This window comes from Lontra canadensis, unplaced genomic scaffold, assembly GCF_010015895.1.
Source record: "Lontra canadensis isolate GAN:19392208 unplaced genomic scaffold, GSC_riverotter_1.0 scaffold10, whole genome shotgun sequence".
In the NCBI taxonomy this organism is placed as follows: Eukaryota; Metazoa; Chordata; class Mammalia; order Carnivora; family Mustelidae; genus Lontra; species Lontra canadensis.
Window position 1 is genome coordinate 2,913,953 of NW_022631004.1, and position 24,647 is coordinate 2,938,599.

At 35.5% G+C, this 24,647-nt stretch overlaps 1 protein-coding gene across 4 annotated transcripts in view; it reads right to left on the reverse strand.

The window, feature by feature from the left end:
- CBR4 (carbonyl reductase 4) overlaps positions 1-22,580 on the reverse strand; it is a 68,109-nt gene extending 45,529 nt beyond the window's left edge. For 3 of the 4 annotated variants that reach the window (XM_032855460.1, XM_032855461.1, XM_032855462.1), the window contains exons 1-4: positions 22,316-22,580; positions 19,928-20,048; positions 19,077-19,213; positions 16,711-16,845 (exon numbers count right to left, since the gene is read on the reverse strand). In XM_032855460.1, the coding sequence (XP_032711351.1) occupies positions 16,711-16,845; positions 19,077-19,213; positions 19,928-20,048; positions 22,316-22,457 (535 nt within the window). In that variant the 5' untranslated portion in view covers positions 22,458-22,580. Of the gene's footprint in view, positions 1-1,677; positions 2,078-16,710; positions 16,846-19,076; positions 19,214-19,927; positions 20,049-22,315 lie in introns of those variants that run through there. The other variant, XM_032855459.1, reaches the window with a different exon arrangement.
- Between the last annotated feature and the right edge of the window lie 2,067 nt (positions 22,581-24,647).

Consider the following 24,647-nt stretch of genomic DNA (forward strand, 5'->3'; position numbering starts at 1 on the left):
TTACCTATTTCAAAATCTTCCCATATTCTACTACTTTGATATGGCCTGGGTGAGGGAGATGTATCAGTTAAAAAGGTTGTAAATATACATTCTTAAAGGTTAAACCTATCTGTAGCTTAATGTCACTAATTGAATGAAATATATTGGTTTCTTCCTAATCACCAGTCAGATCGCCCTCACTGATGATTTCAGAGATGAAGTATCCGGAGAAGGAAATTCTAACCTGAGGAGGATGTTATGTGAAGAAATGCAGGTAGCTAAAGGTGTGCAGGTGAGGCAGCATTAGAAAAACGGCCTACTTTGTCTCCACAGACTCTCCTACCTTAAAAGCATCAGCTACAGCATTTGAAACCATCCTGACTGCTCCATTTATGTGCCTAGAACCGTTAATGCTTGATAAATCCTATATATTACCATGCTTGCATTTAGTAAACAGTTTGATTAATAATACTCATTTTACTCACACTTAATAACTTCCTCACTCTTAAATAGACTTCTCTAAGTAAAGATTATTTTGAAGATAAATTTAAAATAATTTTTGAGTCAGGAAGCTTGGTGTAGAATTTAAATCTTTTATTACCTTTTACTTTATTTTTTATTTTTATTATCTTTATCACATTGCATTTATTTAGGACAACCTCCTCACACCTTTGCACTGACTTGCAATATAAAATTAAATCTGTTTAAATAAAATAATGTTCAGCTCTAATAAAACTCTAAAAGATTACTTTTTAAAATGCAGTAAATATTTAAAACATATTTTGAAATGATAAATAATAAAAATCAACATGAATCCAGTGACATTATCCTCCACACTATTTAAAATATCATATTATTCCCCACAAAAGAATTCGATACGAGAGTTCAATGCAAAAGAAATATTGCCTGATATTTTACATTCAGTTTGTATCTTTACTTCTATTCTCAGGCAGATATTTTCTCTTAAAAGTAATGCTTTTTAACTGTTCCTTATGAAGACATCTTATTTGTTGTTACTGCATATTTATTTATCATTTTTTGATGATTCAGTAGTAATTAAGTATTACTGTAATTAATTACATATTTCTGTAATTAAGTATTTCTGAAGTTTAAGGGTAAAAAATCATATTATATTCAATCATACAAAATACTCTTGATTTTTAAGATGTCATTATTTGTTATACTATTTTTAAGTAGTTTGCTAAACTGAGTGTTACACAAAAAAACTACTTCTATTTCCTAAGTTGATAAGAACTCAGCTCATTCCTATACCAGATCTTAAAACCTTAAGGGTTAATCTTCATCATCTTTGAGAATTTCTAAAGAATCAGTCAACTATACCGCATCTGTATTTGAGAATTTGTATTTGTGAATTATTTTGTCCAGCCGCTTCATCAGGAATAATGCACTCAAAGAAACCAGGCTCTAAATTCATGCCAAACTGATCATTTTTTTTCAACCTGTATAAAAACTATTCTTCTAAGGTATATGGGAAAGGAATACAATGTGTAACTGGCAGGACTGCTAAAGTACTGACAACTAAATAATATCCTACAAATACTCCTATCTTAGCAATGGCCCATACGTTAACTTCTAGAGAATTTTGACTGATAGAATAAAATAATTCATGCCCAATCAGATTATATAATTTTTGCACTTTTGAGACCAAAAATATAAATTAGTGTCCATTTATGCAAATGTCTATATACTAAAATTGCTAGAGCCTATAAGGTACATACCACTTAGAAAACACAAATGGTCAGACAGTGCTCTTTTCAGATATATTCATATAAAGATGAAAATCAATACTTGTATCATCAATAGCTCTAATTAGCAAATGTCACCTGCACAGGTATGACTGTCAATAGCCAAACTGTACCCTTGATTATAATCACTATTATAACTGAATAATCTGTTAATCATATCATGAGTTGTAATCCCCCATCCACTACCAGAACATGCCCTGTAATATATGGTGATTCTAAAAGAAACACAACCGCATGTGCCACATCAATAGGTTCTCCAAACCTCCCAAGGGGGATACTTTTCTTTAAATGTTCTTCTTTCAAGTCTTTCGTCATATCTGTGCGAACAAATCCTAAAAGAGAAATCTTTATTTAGTTGAAAAGTGTAGGCACCAAGCCATCTGCTCAATTTTAAATAAAAATAAATTTGCTCCTGATAATTTGAGATTATTAACAAACTTGTTTAGGAAATACAGAGTTCTGCTAGCAATCAAGCAATCAAGTCTACATTTTTATTCAATTTAACTCAATGAAAATTTACTGAACACCAAAACATGTGACTCCCAAATAACTGGCCCAACTCCTAGCACAATATAAGTGGGTAGATACAAACATGAAAATTCATTCCTTGGGGAACCTGTAGTTTATGGAAGAAACACGCACCTGTATCCCTAAATATAATAAAAGGTCATCTGGTGAATACCCTTATACATAAAGTATCACAAAGAAGGAATTTTCACTTGATTGGGAGTAGAGGGGTAATAGGGTTAGAGGGAAAAAAGCGGTCACATAAACTGATCAGGCACTTCTGACAAAAATTAGTTTTGTTTGCTATAGCTAAGATAGCTGATGATTAGAAAGAACAGTATTTCCAATATTCATATAAGAAAAAAATCTTATGGCATGATCCTATTGTGATGCAAGAATATACTGAAAATTCAAACTTTAACATGGCATTGGGTTTCTAAAGTATATGGTTCTGTGGTATAAAGTACCACATAATATATTAGACAACCAATTCTAAATGATCCATATCATTGATATATACCAGAACTATAAATTTATTAAGAAAATCTTGTGAGATTAGTCTGAGATGAACACATATTACCAATACTCAACTTAAAAAAATCAGTATACTGTACACAACTCATTCAAAACTTCTGAAGAAGAAAGCAAATAATTAATCCTCATGAAATTAAGATTTTTTAAATTTTAAGGTCATGAAAAATACATGGACTAAAAGTCAGACATGTGAAGTGTAGTTCAATGTGCAACCTCAAGAAATTTTCAAAAAAAAAAAACCAGTTTTCAGACTGGCTTGTGTTAAAATTAAATCATTTTAATTCAAACTGTACATTAATCTAAATACACTGCCATTTAAAGTATCAGGATAAATGTGAACTAAACACTGTGCTAAGAATTAACAAAAGATCACTGGTTTATTATGTAATACTATGTTCTTATTTAGTTTTTCTTTGCCTTAGGTTTCACTTACAAATTTTTAAAGATTTCCTTAAAAGTCTAATGAGAAACAATCACAGATATTCCTAACATGAAGCCTACAACAATGACAGCTTTCTTATGGAAGAGCTAGAAACAAGCTGAGTATCTTTCAAAAAGAAACTGTTTAAAGAAATCCTGGTACAGCCATACTGTAAAATAATATGCATCTATTAAAAAAGAATCTATGAAGGACTTTTAAAGAGGAAAATATTATTTGCCTATTAAAAATGCGGTTACAAATGCATTATAACCCCATTAAAAAGAATTCAAAATATGTATATACTAATGACTAAAACAACCACCAAATATTAACAGTGATTATCACTAAATACTAGAATTACAAGTGATGATTTTTACTTTCTTCTCTGGATTTGTCTATACTTTCCAAATTGTCTACAATGTATGTATATTATCTTTGTATTCAAATAAAAAGTTATTGAAAAAGATGCACAGTATTAACTTCAGATTCTCTGAAATGAAGACCTGGAATAAAAATATAATGTTATACTATTTGGGTGTTTCATTGTGAGATTACATTGTGAAATACAACCTTATCTGCCTTTAAATCTTACCACATTTTTAATTTTTTATTCTTTTTTAAGATTTTATTTATTAAAAAAAAGATTTTATTTATTTATTTGACAGACAGAAATCACAAGTGGGCAGAGGCAGGCAGAGAGAGAGGGAGAGGCAGGCTCCCTGCTGAGCAGAGAGCCCCATGCGGGACTAGATCCCAGGAGCTTGGGATCATGACCTGAGCTTAAGGCAGAGGCTTTAATCCACTGAGCCACCCAGGCACCCCAAATCTTACCACATTTTTTTAAAAGTCCACCCCATTTACTTCAATCCCTTTCCTTTTTAAGGACAATGAGATGAAAAAAAAAAAAAAAGAAAGAAAGAAAGAACAAACAATGAGATGGCCAGATGGAATGCAAGAATAAAGAGAAGTAGCTGACAGAGATAATAAGAACACTGGACAACCAGAATTTCAAGTGAACAGTAAATGAAACTTCATCTACAGTGAAGAGTCATAATAATCAATAGGCAATCCAATTACCTTAAAAAGCACTATCATGGGACTTCCTGATATCCAAAGTTTTACATCTTTGGACACATTTATTTCCAAAAACACCTCAGAGTGTATTAGGAAAAAAAAAAACCTCATCTCACACATTCAAAAAGCTGAATGAATTAAAATTATGAATGTAACATTTAAAGATTACATTATCTTCTCAAGGAGTTCATGATATACCTACTTTATTCAAAGGTTGTTTTGAATTCTAGCAAAACTGGCATAAAATATTTCCCCACTAACTCTCAACACCCTCAGCAGAAAATCAATAATGTATTTTAATCTTAAATAAAAGAAAAAACTTGGGGTGCCTGGATGGCTCAGTCAGTTGAGTGCCTGACTTCATTTCAGTTCAGGTCATGATCTTGGAGTCATGGGATCGAGCCCCGCATTAGGCTCCTCATTCAGCAGGGAGTCTTCTTGAGATTCTCTCTCCTTCTGCCCTTCCCCCAGCTCTTTCTCTCTCTCTCAAGAGTAAATAAATCTTTTTTAAAAAAAATTCATAAAAACTATAGTAAAAATGTTTTTGCAAGGAAGACCCTGTAATGATGAGTTAGCAAATTCCAGGCTCAACTTCTAGTGAGCTTTTTCTGGTTCTGGTTACTTTTTCTCAAAAGAAGCACTTTGTGATAAAAAGACCACTGGATTAGGACATATTAAACTAGATTCTGGTTCCCTGCTCTGCTAATACTATCAAAGCTAGGACCCAAGCAAAGTCATGTAGTACCTAAAACTGTATGACTGTTTCTGCATCATAAAATAAGTGCAGTAGATTGAAAATGATGGATCCTTGAGATATCTTTTAGCTCTACAAAACTATGATTCAAGGATGAAAAGTATGCCTCATTAATGACAACTGTCCTTGAAGACAGTTAGGAAAGTGAGCTCCCCTAAAAGAACCCTCAGTTCCTACGTTGGTAGCTGGGTGGATAATTAGAATAGCTCCAATTCAGGAAGTACTGATGCTAATCTAGGTTTTTATTCATTCTGGGCAGAAAGAAACAGATTTGGGTCAACATCAGTCCTTACATGTTTGTCCCTTTTGAGACAAAGAGTAAGGCCACACAATCTGTGAGAGGCCATCTGGAGGCATTTCCATTTTGGAAAAAAAGGCAGATATAGAACAGAGCATTTAGTACAGAAAGGCAAACCCTGGATAGGAAGAGAGATCCAGACAGTGAGATAAGTTTAAGAATAATTTCAGTGAGATGGAAAGAAGTCTTTTACCTCATATATACAGGCCATGATAACAGATTATATTCTTCCAAAAAACAATCAAACAAGCCAGATACATGAAATAGATAAAGGCTAATATCTTGAAGCTTTTGATAAGGTCTTGTTCAACATTACAGCCTAGATTCAGCCCTACCAAAGTCTGTGTCCACGTTAGGTCAAATTTGAGAAGGAAAGGTATCATCTGAATCCAACAATGATTGCAAGAAGTCCAGAAATGGAATCATGATGTTCAAACACCCACCTCACATGAATATTATCCCTCCACTGCTCAAGCCTGGAACATAAGGGTGTTATTTCACAAGGGAAAGTCCGCCACAGATTCTCCCCAGGTCTATGAATGGAGAGTTATAATGACAATCCTCATGGGACAGCTGCTAGCCAACCCTGAATGCTAGACAAAGACTAAAATAAAGTGGGCATCAGAGGCCAAGCTGAAAGGAAGGGATTAATTCACCAATATCGGCTTTTCCTCTTTGATTCTGATGTCTGATACGGAGACCAAGAATATCCAAAGACCCAAAAGCCTTTCTCTCATCATTATCGGCAGCTTTTTTTTTTTTTTTTAATTAATAGACTTATTTTTAGATCAGTTTTAGGTTTACAGAAAAACTGAGCATAAAGTAGAGGGGGTTCCCATATATTTCCTTATCACATTAGCCCTATTTTCCCCATTTATAGCTTGCCTTAGGGTGGTACATTTGATGGTCCAATATTTATACATTATTAAGTAAAGTCCATACTTTATATTAGCATTCACCCTTTGGATGGCATATAGTTCTATGTTTTTACAAACATGTAACGTAACATATCTACCATTACAGTATTACACAGAATAAATTTACTGCCCTAAAAATCTGCAGCTTTCAAAAAAAATGTAAATCTTTACCAAACTTATTAGAAATCAGATAAAAAAAATGTGAAGCTAATTTCAAATGACTCCAGGCTCAACCAAATTTCAATGTCATTTTATGCTATAGCTCATAAACCATGTGATCCTCACTTATAAATATATTGACAACTCAGGTCACTGCATATAAACAGCCTATTGGCATCTCTATCATATATCATAGGACCTCAGCAGAGATATCAGCAGTCCTTAAACATTTCACATACTCATTTTTGTGCTTGTACTGCTCTCCAGTTTGTGCTCTCTCCTTGGCCCGATAGGACTCTCTTCCATAACATTCTGTCACTTTATTTATAAAGTTCTGGAAATTTTGTTCTCCTACTCACTTTACTATGTATGTATTTACAATGCCTTTCAAGCTGGGTTATGAAAATATTAAACTACCAATAGGTGCCACTGTCCAACAAATGAGGTTATTATTGATCACTTGGACAATTAGAGGTTTCCAGCTGGAAACAAAGTTATCACTCCTTAAGCCCACAAATAAATAACTAAAATGACACACCCTCCGCTTAGAATAAGGATACTTCTACTTTAGTTCCACATACATGACAACACACTCAAGTGTATCTTTTTTAAAAAGGTACAGATAGGAGCACCTGGATGGCATAGTCGGTTAAGCTTTAGACTCTTGATTTTGGCTCAGGTCATGATCTCAGTGTTGCGAGATCAAGCCCTATTTGGACTCTGTGCTGGGTGTGGAGCCTGCTTAAGATTCTCTCTCTCTCCCTTTCCTGCTGCCCCATCCCCTACATTCCCTCTTTAAAAAAATAAATAAATAAAAATAAATTAAAAGGTACAGATATACTCTTCCACATAAAAGCAAGTACACAGTTCTTGTCCAGTGAGAATTTATATTTGATAAATAATAAAGAAAATGTATTTCTTTTATCCATTTTTTTGGTTAGTTATATAAATAAATAGCATCTCATTTCCATATTAGTTGATCACTATGTTAGTTTTGAAAGCTTTTATATACAACACAGACCATATATTTAAATAAGATACCAGAATTTTAGCCTATCACCAATATTAATAATCGTAGGATATATACTATTTGATACATCTACTGGCTCAGGTTTTGATTCTCTGGTATATAGAAAGAATTAAAATAACCCCAGACACTTTTTTTTTTAAAGGAGAACAAACAAGGCTGTCGCCAAAAACTAGACCAAAATTTTAACCAGACCAAATTCAGGTATCTTAATATTATGTTAGCAGAAGTGTACAGGGAAACATTGTGGTGTGAAAAATCAATTCCATACCAAACAGCACATAAGGGGACCTAGAATAATACCTGTTTTGGGCAGCTGCCAAGCTTACGCAAACATCTGTCAACAAGATTTTCTCCAAGTAGTAAACATAAAAGCTCTTCAACTTAAGAAAGAGAGGGCTGGACATTAAAGGTACCCTACAGAAATAAATGCAATGCTGTACTATTTGCAGATTTTAAAATGCGTATACCCTTTGAGTCTTGGCAGTTTTGTTCCCAGAATTACACTCATTATACTCATACACATATAAATTACATACAAGTATTGTCACTGCATTATTAATTGTAATGACAAAAGATCAAAAGCAATCTAACTGTCCATCAAGAGGCAACAGGTTAAATCCATTATGATATACCCATAAGACAGACATTACTGTCTTTTAATTCAGCCATTAAGCCATTAAGCGGTGACATAAGACTGCATATTTTATGATTTGGTTTACATTAACTGTCCCAGAATAGGGAAATCTACAGAGACACAAAGTAGATTAGTGGTTGCCAGAAGCTGGGGAGACTGGAGGCAAATGAGGAGCAAATGCTAAAGGCTATAGGTTTTTTGGGGGATGATGAAAATGTTCTAAAAAGTATTCTAAAATTCTGAAACTATACTAAAACCAATGAATTGTACAATATAAATGAGTGAATTGTATGATCTGTGAAGTATTTCCATAAAGCTATTATTTTAAAAAGTAAAGCAGTTCTATATGGAATATTATGGAATCAATTCCAAGATATATTGCGTTATGAATAAAGCAAGATACAGAATACAGGATAGTATGATACAATTTGTTTTCTTTTTACATATATATTTATATATTCATATAAATAAATACAGACATATACCTATATATTATAGGTATATACACACACACATATATTTTATTGACTTGTATATGAAATACCAAAGACACGAGTTAACAGGAATTACTTTTGAAGAAGAAAACTAGATGATTAGGGGAAAGAAGACTCACTTTTTAATCTATGCCTTTTTGTACTCCTGAATTTTGTACCATGTTTGTAATATCTATTGAGAACACATTTTTTTAAAGTAATATATCCATTATAGTTTCAATTTTTTTTAGGTTATTTTATTTTTTATTTTTATTTATTTATTTGAGTGAGTGAGAGAGAGAAGGAGCAGGGTAGGGGCTGAGGGAGAGAGAAAAGCAGACTCTCCGCTAAACAGAGAGCCTGAAAGAGGCTCAATCCCAGGACCCTGGGATCAGACCCAACCTGAAGGCAGATGCTTAACCAACTGAGCCACCCAAGCGCCCCTATAGTTTCAATTTATCAAATATTCTGTTGCTCATATTCAATATTTTCTCATCAGTTAGATTTATTTTATATTTGAATACCAAAGCCTAGTAACTAACTGATCTTTAAAAAGTCAATAACATTAAGCAGTGAAGAAGGGCCTAATTTATTATTTTCCCTGTTTCTTGGTTTTCCTGTTTTGATTTGCTTCTTAACTGTTTTCCTTAACTGGAAACTCCATTTGAAGGTAGGTAACCAGGAAAACTGACATAAGACGAAACATATTTGTTAATTCTGAGGCTTGTCAGTTCTATTAGAAGATCTGGTGATGAATCTGTCTGAAATTACTACCTAAAATAAAGAAATAATCCATACAATCAATTCTTCTATTTCGACCTGCACTTTGCCTCTAATCAATAAAGCATATTCACACTATGAATCCTGCTAAGTATACATGGCCAATAATAAAGGTCACCCTATGAAACGGTCACAATTTTAGTGACAGCTATTTTCCTGTACTACAAATTATACTGGAAAATAAGATCTTTCAGAAAGGCTATACAAACACACTTCCACAACACTCCTAAAACTTCCCTTTGTATACAAACTGGATTCCCCACTATTTAGCCTGTTGCCTTGACAACTGATTCACTCTGACAAAATTAAGCATTCCTTCTTCAGTGTTTCCATAGCATCATATATGTTCCTCTACTTTACATCTGTCATTCAGCTTTTTAATTATTTGTTTATATGTCTTTCTCACAGTACTTAGCTCCTCATAGCAGAAATACCTTATTCATTTTTTATAATTTTGGAACCCTTGCATATAGAAGAAACTCCAGAAAGTTTACTGAGTTATTATGAGTTAGAAACACGTGCATCATCCTTAAATCATCCAGCTTTTAAGTGATCATGAACTAGAATTAACTCTTCCTCACCCACACTATGGCAATCCCTTAACAGAGTAAACCAAATACATGCGGCCCCAAATCACAAATAATCTATTCCATATATGGCTAAACTAGGCTAACAATAAAATCAATCAGGTTGCATAAGCATACACAAACAGATAGCAGTGTCAAAATGAGAATACAAGTTTTGGATTATTTTTTTTCTTTTTTCTTTTTTTTTTTTTTTTCCTAAAATGGTTGTATCTAAACCAGAGTCATTTATCAAATGTTCGTGGATTTGGAATGCTTGAATTTAGCTAGTCTCTGTGACTGAACAATGAACTGAGCTGAAGGCACATAACAAAGCACAAAGGTTATCAGGACAATTTGACATTTCCCTAAACCCTGCTAGTTTAGCATCACTGCCAAATAAAACACCAATCCCAGGGGTTCCTGGGTGGCTCAGATAATTAAGCATCTGCCTGCAGCTCAGGTCATGATCCCAAGGTCCTGCGATCCAGTCCGGCATCAGGCACCTTGCTCAGCGGAGAATCTCCTCTCCCGCTCCATCTGCCTCACCCCCTGCTTGTCCTCTCTCTTGCACGCTCTTTCAAATAAATAAATAAGCAAACAAACCAACCAATCCAGCACACAAGCTGGAACCATTAGTGACCCGAAATGGAAAGGTGTCTAAGGTCTACATCAGCCTACTCTCTTACAACCAACCAATGAACCAAAAGGTCTATTCTGTATAGATAATCAATTCTTCAATACCTACAGTAAACTAGCACAAACATTCCATGGCAAACTGGCCGAGGTATATGAAAACAAACATTTCATTCAAAAGTTGAGTTAATACCTAACCCAAATTTTTATCACACCAAAGAGTGATAGTATAGATTTGAGTTTTAGCACCTTTTTATCACCCTCTTAACTAATCCAGGTAATTTGTGTATATGTTTTGGGTTTTTAAAAAAAAAACCTTGATCCAAGGACAGTTTACTCTTTTTATAATGGCATGGTCTAATGTCTTCAGTAAGTTAAACTTTTGTTTATACTACCTGCATTCTGCTGAACTGATGAATCACAAAGAACTCTAATTTCCAGATAAATGATTTTTGATGTTGTTGTGGGACTTCTTGAAATTTTTGAAATACTGAAATATAAGGTATTCTTAAAACTAGAATTACTTTGTTACATGGTCTGCTTATAAACCCGTGAAATCCCAGATACTTGAGGCAACATCCATAATTTTCATTTTGTATTTCTAACTGGGTTAATACCAATTTTATACAAGTTTGACCTGTATACTTTGGAATGTCACTTAGGTAAGGTTTCTGACTAATCTTAAAGTCATCACAATTAATACTTGCATATTCGACATTTCTGGACCTATTTTGGCTGAAGAATGATGTAGTTACAAACATTTTGCATTTCATGTTTTGGAAAACTTAGTATGTTTTTATATAGATATTTTAAGGAAATTTCAACTGCTTCTATTATTCTGTGAACTAAACACACTGCATAGCACTGAGTCTTCTGATGTCTATATGCTACATTGTTTCAGTCACTTCTGGAAGGTCCCATAGTGTATGTAGATCATAACAGAGATCAGCATCTAAAACATGGTCCCTTTCTCGCCCAGGGGGCTCAGTCGGTCAAGCATCCAACTCCTGATTTTTGGCTTAGGTCGTCATCTCAGGGTCATGGGATTGAGCCCTGCACTGGACTCCACGCTTAGCAGGGAGTCGATTCTCTCCCTCTCCTTCTCCCTCTGCACATGCTCACTCTCTCTATATAAACAAATAAATCTCAAAAAGTTTTTTAAAATAAAATAAAAAATAAAATATGGCCCCTTTCTCAAACTGAGCAACTTAACCTTTTCAAGATGAGCTTTGGCAAAAGTTTTTCCTTATAATTCTGTGTTCTTATTTCAGTTTAAGTGGAAATTGGTTTTATAACTCTGTCTTGAAGATTAATTAAATCAACACACTCACACTTCATCCCTCTTTCTGTCTTTCAGATTACTTACAACACTGAAAATTTAAGGTGAAGGAGGAAATTCTAAAATGGAATTTAAGTGACTTGTAGAATGCTCTGTGTTCATGAGTACAGAAGGCTACTGAGTGGAAAAGAACTTGTTTAAAATTTAAGGCAATTAATTTGAAGACCAACAAACCAGCTGTAAGCTGCATATCTGAATTTATTTTAAAAGACTTAGCATAAGTTAAGAATTGGAAAATTTTTCTGAAGCATTTCATTTGAGAGACAGAGAAAGAGACCATGAGAGAGAGAGAGCATGAGCGGGGCGGGGGGTGGGGGTGCGGAGAGGCAGTAGCAGACTCCTCGCTGAACAGGGAGCCCAATATGGGACTTGATCTCAGAACCCTGGGATCATGATCTGAGCAGAATGCAGATGCTTAACCAACTGAGCCACATAAGCACCCAGAAATGAAAAATTTCTTTAGACTTTGGCAAGCTACACTATAATTCCAATCATTGTTTTAGTATTTTCCGATTACCTGTAACTGACAGACCGAGTTAACTGGCTTTGCATCCCATTTAATCCATCGGTATTTTCCAGCCATGAGGAATGCCCAAAGTAAGCACAATAAAAGCCACAGGTACACAATAATATTCTACTTGTCTTTTTTTTTTTTTAAGATTTTATTTATTCATTTGACAGACATAGTTCACAAGTAGGCAGAGAGGCAGGCAGAGAGAGAGGGAAGCAGGCTCCCCGCCGAGCAGAGAGCCCGATATGGGGCTCAATCCCAGGACACTGGGATCATGACCTGAGCCGAGGGCAGAAGCCCAACCCACTGAGCCACCCAAGCGCACCTCTACTTGTCTTCTTGAGAAGTCTCTGATTTCCGTGTTCTTAGCTCAAATCAAACTTGCTTTGTATTACAAGTGAATTGCATCTCTGCTGACTTGGTTCTTCCTACATCATTAAGAAGAAGACAAGAGTTCCTCATAGATTTCCTCTAGGAGACTAGCTCTACTATAAGCTTCCCACTGTGACTTCTATTTTGAAAATTATTAAACAGCCACATCTATTAAACAGTCATCTTCATTCTTGGCCACTCCAACATATGTCTGGTTTTAGAAACCTTTGTTTCTCTAAGCAGTGCCTTGGTCATATGTAATAGTATTTTTTGATGCCCGAGTATTCAGTCTCATCTCTGTTATCATGTCCTACCACTTTGTTCCTCCCATGCCATCAACAATGAGCCTCAGAGCCCCTATCCATTTGTTAAAGAGACAACTACAGATAAAATCACTGTTAAAATCTTGCTACTTCATAGGCTGATTTCTAAAACGGTGTTTCTTCCTCCTGAGTCTGTATAAATATCTTTTTATCCTTCAAATTTTTCTGTGTTAAAATTCTAACATGAATCCTGGATAGCTCTCTAGGGTACAATGAGGTCCAGTGAAAGACATTACTTTGAAAACAAACACTATGTGACCCCTGGCAATTATTTTTCTAAATACCAACTTCCTGGAAAAATCAGTATGTCAGTTATTGTACATGACTGCTTGGTGAAATGTGCAAATGACATCACATATGATAATTTGATAATTTCCTCTGGTCTATTCTGTTATTAAAAGCATACTGTATTATAGACCTATTAAAATATTTTAAATATAGAGAAGTATTATTTCTATAAGATAAACTGAAGAAATATATTTAGGTAATATACACATTAATACTTGGAAAGCTCTGCTTTGACACTGACAAAGTCTAAATTAATTAGCAAATTTATCCCAGTGAGCAATAAATCAGTGGAACATTCCAAGAAGAGAGAAGGACACTTAAAATGCAAATAGTTCTCCAAAGTATACAATTCAACTAGTGGATACATTACCAATACCCACCGCCCCAACTTGAAATTCTCACATTCAACCCTTAAGAGTTCTTAATTTATAACTAATTTTTAAATGAGAAGTTTCTCTTGTGGTTTCAGTTTAAGAGTAATCATTTACTAGAAAATGCAATGTGGGGCCAGGGGCCCCTGGGTGGCTTAGTTGGTTAACTTGATTTTGGCACAGGTCATGATCTCAGGGTCATGAGATCACGCCCCACATCAGGCTCCATGTTGGGCATGAAGCCTACTTAAGATTCTCTCTCTCCCTCACTCCCTCTCTCTGTAAAATTAAAAAAAAAAAAAAAAAAAAAAGCAATGTGGTTTACACAAACAAAACAGCCTTGGCCGCCTCCTTGAGGGTAGTGCAGAGACTGGCAATATAAGCAGGTGTAGCCACTTAAGTCCTGTCAAGACATAGTCATGCCATCACACATTTCACTACTCAAGAATTTAGTAACCATGAAGATTCCATGTTCCTATTCTGATACTCAGACGTACCTGATAATACTGATGTACTTACAAACACAGGAATAATCTCTGCTATTATTGTACAAAGCCACAGTGTACATAAATTATATTTAAAAAGAAAAAAGTAAAACTATCACTATTTGCAAATGACATTACCCCCCCATACACACACACCACCCTAAAAAGTCCACCAAAACCCTACTAGAAGTAATAAATGAATTCAGTAAAGTTGTAGGATACAAAAGCAATACAGAAATCTGTTGCATATCCATACACTAATAAAGAACTAGAAGAAAAGAGAAATTAAAAAAAAACAATCCTAGGAGTTACTGGGTGGCTCAGTTGTTAAGCGTCTGCTTTTGGCTCAGGTCATGGTCCCAGGATCCTGGGATCAAGCCCCATATTGGGCTCCCTGCTCAGTGGGAAGCCTGCTTCTCCCTCTCCCATTCCTTGCTTATGTTCCCTCTCTCGATGCCTCTCTCTGTTAAATAAACAAAATCTTTTTTTTTTAAAGCCCATTTAAACTTACACCAAAAAGGATAAAATCCTAAGGAATAAACTTCACCAAGGAGATGAAAGACATATACTCTGAACCCTGTAAGACACTTATGAAGAAACTGAAGATGACAGAAAAAATGGAAAGATACTCCATGCTTGTGGATTAGAAGAATTGTTAAAATATCTACTACCTCAGTAATCCCTATCAAAATATTAATAGTAATTTTTCACAGAACTAGAACAAAGAATCCTAAAATTTATATGGACTCACAAAAGACCCCAAATAGCCAAAACAATCTATTTATTTATTTATTATTTAAGTAATCTCTGCACCCAGTGTGGAGCCTGAGCTCATGACCCCATGATCAAGAGTCACATACTCTATCAACTGAGCCAGCCAGGCACCCCTGGCCAAGAAAATCTTGAAGAAGAACAAAGCTGGAGGCATCAAAATCCCAGAAGTCACATTATAAAGCTACAGTAATCAAAGGAGTATGGTACTGGCACAAAAACAGACACACATATCAATGGAACAGAATGAAGAGCCCAGAAATAAACCCACTTTTACATGGTCAATTAATCTATGACAAAGGTGACAAGAATATACAATGAAGAAAAGACACTCTCTTCAATAAGTGGTGTTTAAAAAAACCGAACAGCAAAATAATGAAACTGGCTCATTTTCTTATATCAAACATAAAAATAAACTAAAAATAGATTAAAGATGTACATGTGATATCTGAAACCACAAAACTCCTAAAAGAAAACATAGGCAGTAATACCCTGGACATTAGTCTTAGAAATATTTTTCTGTATCTATTTCCTCAGGCAAGGAAACCAAAAGCAAAAATAAACTATTCGGATTACATCAAACTAAAAAGCTTTTGTCCGGGGGTGGGGGAGGGAATCAACAAAACCAAAGGCAATCTATTGAATGGGAGAAGATATTTACAAATGATATATCCAATAAGGAGTTCATATCCAAAGTATAAAAGAACGTATACAACTCAACAAAAAAACCCAAATAATCCCATTAAAAAATGGGCAGAAGACCTGAATCACCATTTTTCCAAAGAAGACATAGAGATGGCCAACAGACACGTAAAAAGATACTCAACATCAATAATCATCAAGGAAGTACAAATTAAAACAACAATGAAATAGCCCCTTAGACCTGTCAGAAGGACTAGTATTTAAAAGACAAAATATAACAAGGGTTGGCAAGAATCTGAAGAAAAGGAAACCCTTGGGCATCACTGGTGGGAACACAAACTGGCGCAGCCACTATGGAAAACAGTACAGAGGATCCTCCATAACTTAAAAATAGAAATATCATACAACCTAGTAATTCTACTTCTAGGTATCTACAGAGAGAAGAATACTAATTCATTACATATATGCCCCCCCATGTTTAATACAGTATTATTTATAATAGCCAAGAAATGGAAACAACCTAAATGAACATCCATGATACATGAATGGATAAAGAGATGTGATATATACACACAGTGGAATATTACTCAACCATAAAAGAGAAGGAAATCTTGCCATTGACAACAACATGGATGGATCTAGAGGGTATTATGCTAAGTGAGTAAGAGGGAGAAAAAGACAAATAACATGATAGGACTTATACATGGAATCTTAAAAACAAAACGAACCAAAAAAAACAAAACAAAACAAAAAAAAAAACAGAAACAGATTCATAAATACAGAGAATTGATGGTTGCCAGAAGAGAGACGGTTGGAGGGACAAGCAAAATAGGTGAAGAGGATTAAAAGGTACAAGTTTCCAATTATAAAATAAAATAAGTCACAGGGACGGAAAGTACAGCACAGGGGACATAGTAATATTTTAATAACTTTGTATAGTGACAGATGGTAGTTACATCTCTCATGGTAAACATTTCATAATAATGTAATTTTCTGAATCACTATATTATATACCTGAAACAACATAATATTGTATGTCAACTATACTCCAATTTTTAAAAAAAGAAAAAAGTTTTCACTGACCTGGTGCAACTACATTCACTCTAATTTTCTTTCTTGCTACTTCTTTAGCAAGAGCGCGTGAAAATCCAACTAGTCCTCCTTTACCTGCACTGTACACAGACTGGCCAGAATTGCCTTTTAAACCAATAATACTTCCTAGAAAAAAATAAAACAAAAGCAAATTCAAACCAATTAATGGGTTATTTCAATATTTAGATAATTTAGAGTAAACAAAAAAGGTACAAACCAGTTTACCTTGCCCTTTGAGAAAATTAGGAATTCTAACTACCGTCATTTGAGTAGTAAGACTTAGGGTTTAAGTCTTCTCCAGATACAAACAGAAAACAGGTTCTGAAAGAAGCTTATGTAAAACCTCAAATGTCAGGAAGGGGCTTGAGAACTGATCCATCAAGTGAAAGAAACCCACTCTCATCTGTGAGTAGGTCAGACATGGTGAAGTCCTATAGTATTTATAAAAGGTGCCAGTAGGAAGAGGTTAGAACCACAAAAAATCAGATAAAGGCTGATTAAGTTTATGGTTCTACAACACAAAGATGAGGAGGTATTCATTTCCATCTAAAAAATAATTCATCTGAAGATAAATCTCACTAAATCTGAACTACCATCAATCTAAAATAACAAAGGTTCAATTATAAACTTTTTGTAAAACTGCAATTTAGTTATCTTCAATGATGTATCGTAACTTGTACTGACTACTAAAGATTCTTGGGTGGTCTCATTTATATGAATATGAAATAATTTATAATTTAACTATCAACTGAATGCAAATATTTATTCTTGCAAAACAGAAACAGGGAAGTGATTTTCTGCACGAGTGACCTGTACTTACAATATAAAAATTAATCAAGAACTTCACAAAATCTTTGAAAAAGTAATTTTATTTTAGGAAAAAAAAAAACCAAACCAAACACTTTTATATATATTATAATCAACAAGCTCAAAATTAAAATATCTGCCTTATATATTCAATGCCAGGGAATGACAAAGCAAGAGAACTGTGAAGCACAGAGAGAGAAACACCAGACAGAGGAAACACAGACAGAAAAAGGGGTATCCAGGAGAAAGAGAAATCCAGAGAAACAAAAAAGAAAGAAAAATATAGGCATGGGAGAAAGGCCAAATAGGAAGCTTTGGTTTATACCACACACTATTGTCCATCTAGTCAATAACTGTTAAACTTCTGAACTAATCAATGAACTTACTAGCAGTTTAGTCATTTCTGTAAAAAGATTCCCTGATTTTTAATTATTTTTATTTACTTTTAGCACAATTCTAAAAGTTCTGCAAATACACAAAGGACTGATGTACGTTTTTTAAATGTATCTAAAAAGGGATATTTTAGAGTTTTATACATCAGGCGGTGTATAGAGGCCAGTACACCAGCTTCTGAGAATCCAAAATCATTACCTGGCTGTGTTAGGAGGCAAAGGTCGACTCATCTTTTACTTTTTAATCATTTACTGATCTTTTTTAAGAAAATTCATTCCTTACATTTTTAAGGGTAAATGTCAAAAATGTTCTAATTCTAATTAGCACAGTATTCTTTTCTCATTTTCAAAAGAGAAAAACCATACATTTTGGCTTGGAAAGCCATTTCCTATATTAAAAATAGGATCATTTACTTTAACAGAGCAGGATTCCCCTTATGTGGCTTTTTAAGATATTATCACTTAAAATTAAAAGGCAGATGATATGCCGCTATTTTCAAATTACCAAACTGGAATAGAACTGTAAGTCATTTTGCATTTTAAGGTCTACAAGCACATACTACATGGTCTACCTGCCCCATGGGTCAGATGAACTGAAGACTAGGGGTTACTTACATTCATTCTAAAAAACTGAAAAGCTTATTCCCCTAAGAAAACTTCCTCCTAAACCTCTGTACTAGATTTATTAGTGACACATGCAACTGCTGTAGAGATCATTTTTTTAGTCCCCACTACCCAAAATTTTTCAATTCTTTATCCATATTTTAAAAATCAGGTTTTACATGAAAATCACTTTCTCTTAAAAAGTCAAATGGCTGGCAAAACTGAGACCAGATCTGTGTGTAGGAATAATCAACTGGATCTAAACAGTGGCTGCCACTTGACATGGCTTCTGGACAATGAAGCCAGGCACCTTTTGTCATAGATCATATTTTCGAATACCTGGTGGTGTCATTCAATTCACATCTGCTTCAGCATTACAAGAATGAATTTGTGGTTCCTAATTTACCCACTAATTGGTTAATCAAGTCCTTCTTTCCATAAATTGTAAAAAGACCCATTTCATCCAAGTTTCACACATGAATAAACTCCAAATTAGTCAATTAAATATTTTTATGGTACTATGAGATAAGTCTAATTTCACAGGTTAAGACTCACCTACATTAACAATAGACCCTCTCTGCTGTTGAATCATAGTCTTCAAGGCAACTTTACAAGTCAGCATGGAACCCAAGAGGTTAGTATGAAGCTGAGATATCATATCTTCAGTTTTTGTTCTTACTAAAAGGCTATCCCTACAAAAAACAAATAAATACAATTTAAAAAACAGTAGCATATAAATTAAAAATGGGATAAAACCAATTTAAAAAGTCAAAAATGTATAACACTTTAACTGAAAGTAGAGTATTAGGAATATATGTGAGCTAGAATACCTACAGAGTCCCATTTTAATCCATATTTGAAGGGAATTGACATAACAACTGATAAATGAGAAAAGATAGACCTAGAAGTAGGGTTCAGAAGCAAATATTCCTAACTACTAAAAGTAATGCCATATAACCAAAATAGCTTGAATGAACTAAGCAACTGCCATTATAGTAAGCTCTGTTTAGCAAGAAAATATACTATTCTAAATATTATCCTAAATTCACCTTTAAAAAGAAAATATCTACTTTAATACCATTAAGTTCATGAACTTATACAATGGTGACAGAAGTCAGAATAGTGGTTACCTGTAACATAGTATTAGCTGGGAAGAAACTGAAGGGAGCCTTCTAGAATGCTGGAAAAGATCTATAGTTCAATATGGGTGTGACTGCAATGTTAAAATTGATCAAACTATACCCTTATTGGTATCTCAACATAAAAGAAAAGAATGTATAAAAAATACATATTTTCTTCCAGTTACAAGTAAAGCAAGTTAATATATTTACTCATACCAATCAAAGACATACTAGGGGGGAAAAAAAAAAAACCATACAGGAAATGTACTTAAATTTGGGACCAACCTGTTAATTCCAGCTGCGTTTACCAAAAAATTAACTCGACCTAAATTTTTTTCCATCTCTTCAAATGTATTTTGAACATCACGTTCTTTGGCAACATCACAGCTAAACGCTAAATGATCTCCTATAGAACAAAGTTAAATTAGCATTACTTATAAATTATAATCTCAATTTAAAAATTATTCAATACACATTTGTTGAGCATCTACTATGACCTAAGCCTGTGATTATTACAATCTAGAGATAAAAGATGATTATGTCATGGATTCCTCCTCTCAAGGAGTTCAGTCCAATAAAACTGGGATGAGGGTGGATGGGGAACAAGGAGAAGTAAAGATGGGAAACAAAGAGAAATAAAGATGGGGAACAAGGAGAAGTAAAGAATTAAATCCTAAAAATGTTTTTTTAATCAGGAAAAAAAAAATGGAAGGAGGGCCTTTTTGTATTCATAAGGCTTTGTAAAATTCCTATAATATTTCTGGCTTTGATGGCGACCCCATGCTATCCAATTCAACAGTGTTTGTTTTTTTTATTTCTTTTTCGAAATTTATGTCTAATTCCATTACGTTTTTGTTAAATGGGTTCCCTGGTCCTGAGAATAAAACCCAGGGGTCTTCCACTTTTTTTTTTTTTAACTATGGCACATATATTACAGTAACTATTATTCAAGTCTCCCCACTACAAAGCAGGAAGCTATAAAAAAAAAAGTCAAAACTAAAAAACATACACACAAACTTTTTACCAAAAACAACTGTTACTTCCCCTTTTTTAAATGCTCACTTTTTAAAGATGTTTAAATACCAAAAGAATACATGTCAAAGAAAGCATTTTCCATTCAATAATACATAATTGTAATACTCTAAAATGGAGTTTTTAAAAAACTAAACAATTGCTTATTTTCTGGCTGACCTCACCTAGTAGTGGTCAACGCTAAAATTATACCCTCAGGTCCTTGGAAGCAGTAAGCTTTCTGGGAAGTTACACCTTTTAGGTGTTGGAACACAAATTCAAAGAAGTAAAACGCCCAAAAGCATCCTCTGTGACCCACTGTTGGCTTTCATCTGAAAACTTGTTGGGTTCACAATAACCCTAAGAAGCTCAACCAACATTTTTAATCTATTCCAGCAAATACTAATGGCTTGGGATGACACCATTAGGAAAATCACTTTCTCACTCCTTTGTGACACAGTAAATATGAGTAGCAAGAAGCATTCACTGAAATCCTGCCTGTTCTGTAACTTACGGGGTTCCCCCCCCTCTAAAAAGAATCTAATCTCCTCTCTAAAAAGAATCTAATATTTTCCCAACCCAAGTGCACAATTAGAGTAAACCAATAGTAACCAATAGTAACGTTAAAGTAACAGCCTCCAGGTTCATCCCCAGGCCTCTTCCCAATGCCTCCCAGATAGTGAACGAAGTGCATTCGTGCCTCCTACTAACTAAATTGCAGCATCCTGGCATCTTTCGTTCATCCTAATTCTCCCTTATAGTTGCAAAATAATGCAAAACAATTACTTATAGTAATTGTTTATAGTTGCTTATAGTTGCAAAATAATGCAAAACAATTACTTATAGTAATTGTTTATAGTTGCTTATAGTTGCAAAATAATGCAAAACAATTACTAATCCATTATTAATAAACCAAAACATTGGATTTTAAATGCAATAAAAAGGAATCTGAGTCAATTTTCCAATTGTAAAAGCCACCAAAACAATGTAATAACCTATTAAGTGGCTACGGATGTAGGAGAGCCAAAAAAAGTTCATCTCAAAACCGGCTAGTATTCAAAAGAGTTTGTCTATAAAACACAGCCCGCAACCTAAAAACAGAACAAAACAAAACCGAACCGAACAAAACAAAACCACAGCCTGCAGCAAGACTACAGCGCCGCAAAAACTACAGCGAGGCTTTCAGGCTTGACATGCCTACCCTTCCTGCCTCAACTCCTTTCCGCCCAGCCCTGTCTCCCAGTGGCGCCCGGGACTTCGTGGCACGAGGGTACCCTTTACCCTGCATAAAAAATTAACTGTTGTGTGTCTCCCTCCTTCCAGACACCAAAACAAAACAACGCAGCACGGTTAGCCCTAGACTCAGGGGGGTGGGTGCTTAATTAGTAGGGCCTCAAAGGACCGCTAAATCTCAAAGAAAACCCCAAGTGTTCAGCCCCTAGCGACAGGCGGTGTGGGAGGAGACACTGCGGGAAACCGGGTGTTGAGGATTCTCTGCCCAAACAGGTGTCCACACTCAAGACGGGGTACTCCTGGACGTGGGGAGCTAAACTGCTAACCCGCAGAGCCGTAAACGCCAGACCCTCTCGTTTTACAAACGAGGCAACTTTCGGCTCTCGGACTGCAGCCACACAACCTGGGCAACTCCATTTCGGTACCTACCGCCGAGCTCACCGGCGGCGGCTTTGGCCACTTCCAGATTTCTGGCGATGATGGCCAGTCGGTAGCCTTTTTGGGCCATTAACTGGGCCACTGCCCTCCCAATGCCTCTAGAGCCTCCGAAGACAGCACAAACTTTGTCCATCTTGGCCCACGGAGACGCAAACTCGGAGGAAAAGAGGGCTAAGAGTGACGGCCCCTTTCCAGATTCTCCCTGGCTTTTAAACCACAGAAGCTTCTTAAAAAGCCAAACTGCCGCCAAAGAGAAAAAAAAAAAAAAAAAAAAACGATAACACCGCTTTCCACCTCCCGCCGCCGGACTTCGGCAACCCAGTAGGCGGGGGAAGAGGCGCGAAGAGTACGCCGCATACGCATCTACGTCAGCGCGCACAGGCTACCAGGCCCGGAGCCCTATGGGAGATGCAAGCGTGGAAGAGCCCAGGGGGGCTGGGAAGGCCTGGAAGGGCTGCGCTGCATGCTGGGACTTGTAGTCTTCACGAAGGAGCAGAAGAGGCATGGGCTCACTGCTCAGTGGGAAATGTACTCAAGGCAGTGAAGGGGAGTCCGGCTGACATCCATACCCGTTGGGACATGAGAGTCAGAATTAGAGTTCAGATGAACTACCATTCCAGTTTGCCTGGAACTAATGGGGTTAAAACGCCGGCCTTAACGTTTTAAAATCATAACAGTCCCGTCAGCCCAGATAAATTGATTATGTTAGTTAAAATCCAGGATATACATTATTCAGAGTTCCATTGTCTGCCTTTCATTCAGGAATTGTTTTTGGCTAGAGACTAAATGCTCTGCCTATTGAAGAAGTGACCCCCAAGTATCAGACTCACACAAAACCTATCCTACCTGTACCTAATCCAAGTTGCAACGGAAATAGATCTCACCCCACCTGCATATTACCATTCATCTCAAAGGGTGTTGCAAAGGTAGATGCCTATCAAGAACACCATATATAGCAGGAACTCAAGAAACGCTGAGTGATTGAATAGTCTTGCAGACCGATGAAACAAGCATGTCTGCGGCAAACAAAAACAGGTTCCTACAGTTCTAAAGAGGACGTGCTGAGTGTTGAGAGTTAATAAGCTAAAACTTGAGCGTTTGTTAACAAGGATACTATTAAAAGGAAGCATTTCTTTTTTTAAGATTTTATTTATTCACTTTGACAGACAGAGATCACAAGTAGGCAGAGAGGCAGGAAGGGAAGCAGGCTCCCCGCGGAGCAGAGAGCCTGATGCGGGACTCAATACCAGGACCCTGAGATCATGACCTGAGCAGAAGGCAGAGGCTCAACCCACTGAGCTATCCAGGTGCCCCAAAAGGAAGCATTTCTTGATAGAGTATCACTGCATTAGAGGATTCAAAAAAGTACAAGTTTCATGGGTCTTGCTAATAAATACACAACCTGGGACAACAGGACCAACACACACAAACACTAGCAAATAGTTGGAAACCCTAAAGTGAAAAATGATATTAACACAAGAGCTCAGAAATAAGAGAGGGAGGTCAACAAAACAAATACAGGAGTGCATGGAAAAGCTGGATTGGAGGACTGGATGCAGTTTGAATAAATGGAGAAGAGCAAAGAAAGAGAGAGGGAGGGAGGGAAAAGAAAATGTAAGCAAATTGGCTGTTATTTTTTAAATATTATTTTTATTTCATCTAGATCCAGAAGGGATTTGAAATGGCTGGCAAAGATACACAAGTAAAACCTCACGCTCTTTAGGATGGCTCCTATCAACAACAACAACAACAAAAAGACAATAACAAGTATCAATGAGAACATGGAAAAATTGGCACCCTTCTACACTGTTGGTGGGAATGTAAACTGGTACAGTAGCTCTCCAAAACAGAATGGTGTTTCCTAAAAAAATTAAAAATAGAATGACTGTGTAATACAGTAATTCCATTTCAGGGCATATACTCAAAAGACTGAAGGCAGAAGCAGGATATCAAGTGATATTTGTATACCCAGGTTCATAGCAGCGTTATTAACAATAGCTAAAAGGTGAAGCAACCCAAAGGACCTTCAACAAATGGTAGATAAGCAAGATGTGCTACCCACATATAATGCAATATTATTCAGCCTCAATAAGGAAAGAAATTCTGCAATATGGTATAACATAGATGAAACCTGAGGATATTATGCTAAATGAAATAAGCTAGAAAAAACAAATATTGTGTAATTTCACTTATATGAGAAAGTTAGAATCATAAAGACAGAAAGCCAAATGGTGATTGCCAGAAGCTGGGGGAGCTGAATCTGAGAGTTATTATTTAAAGGGTAGAATGTTTCAGTTTTATAACGTGAAAAGTCCCTGAGGGG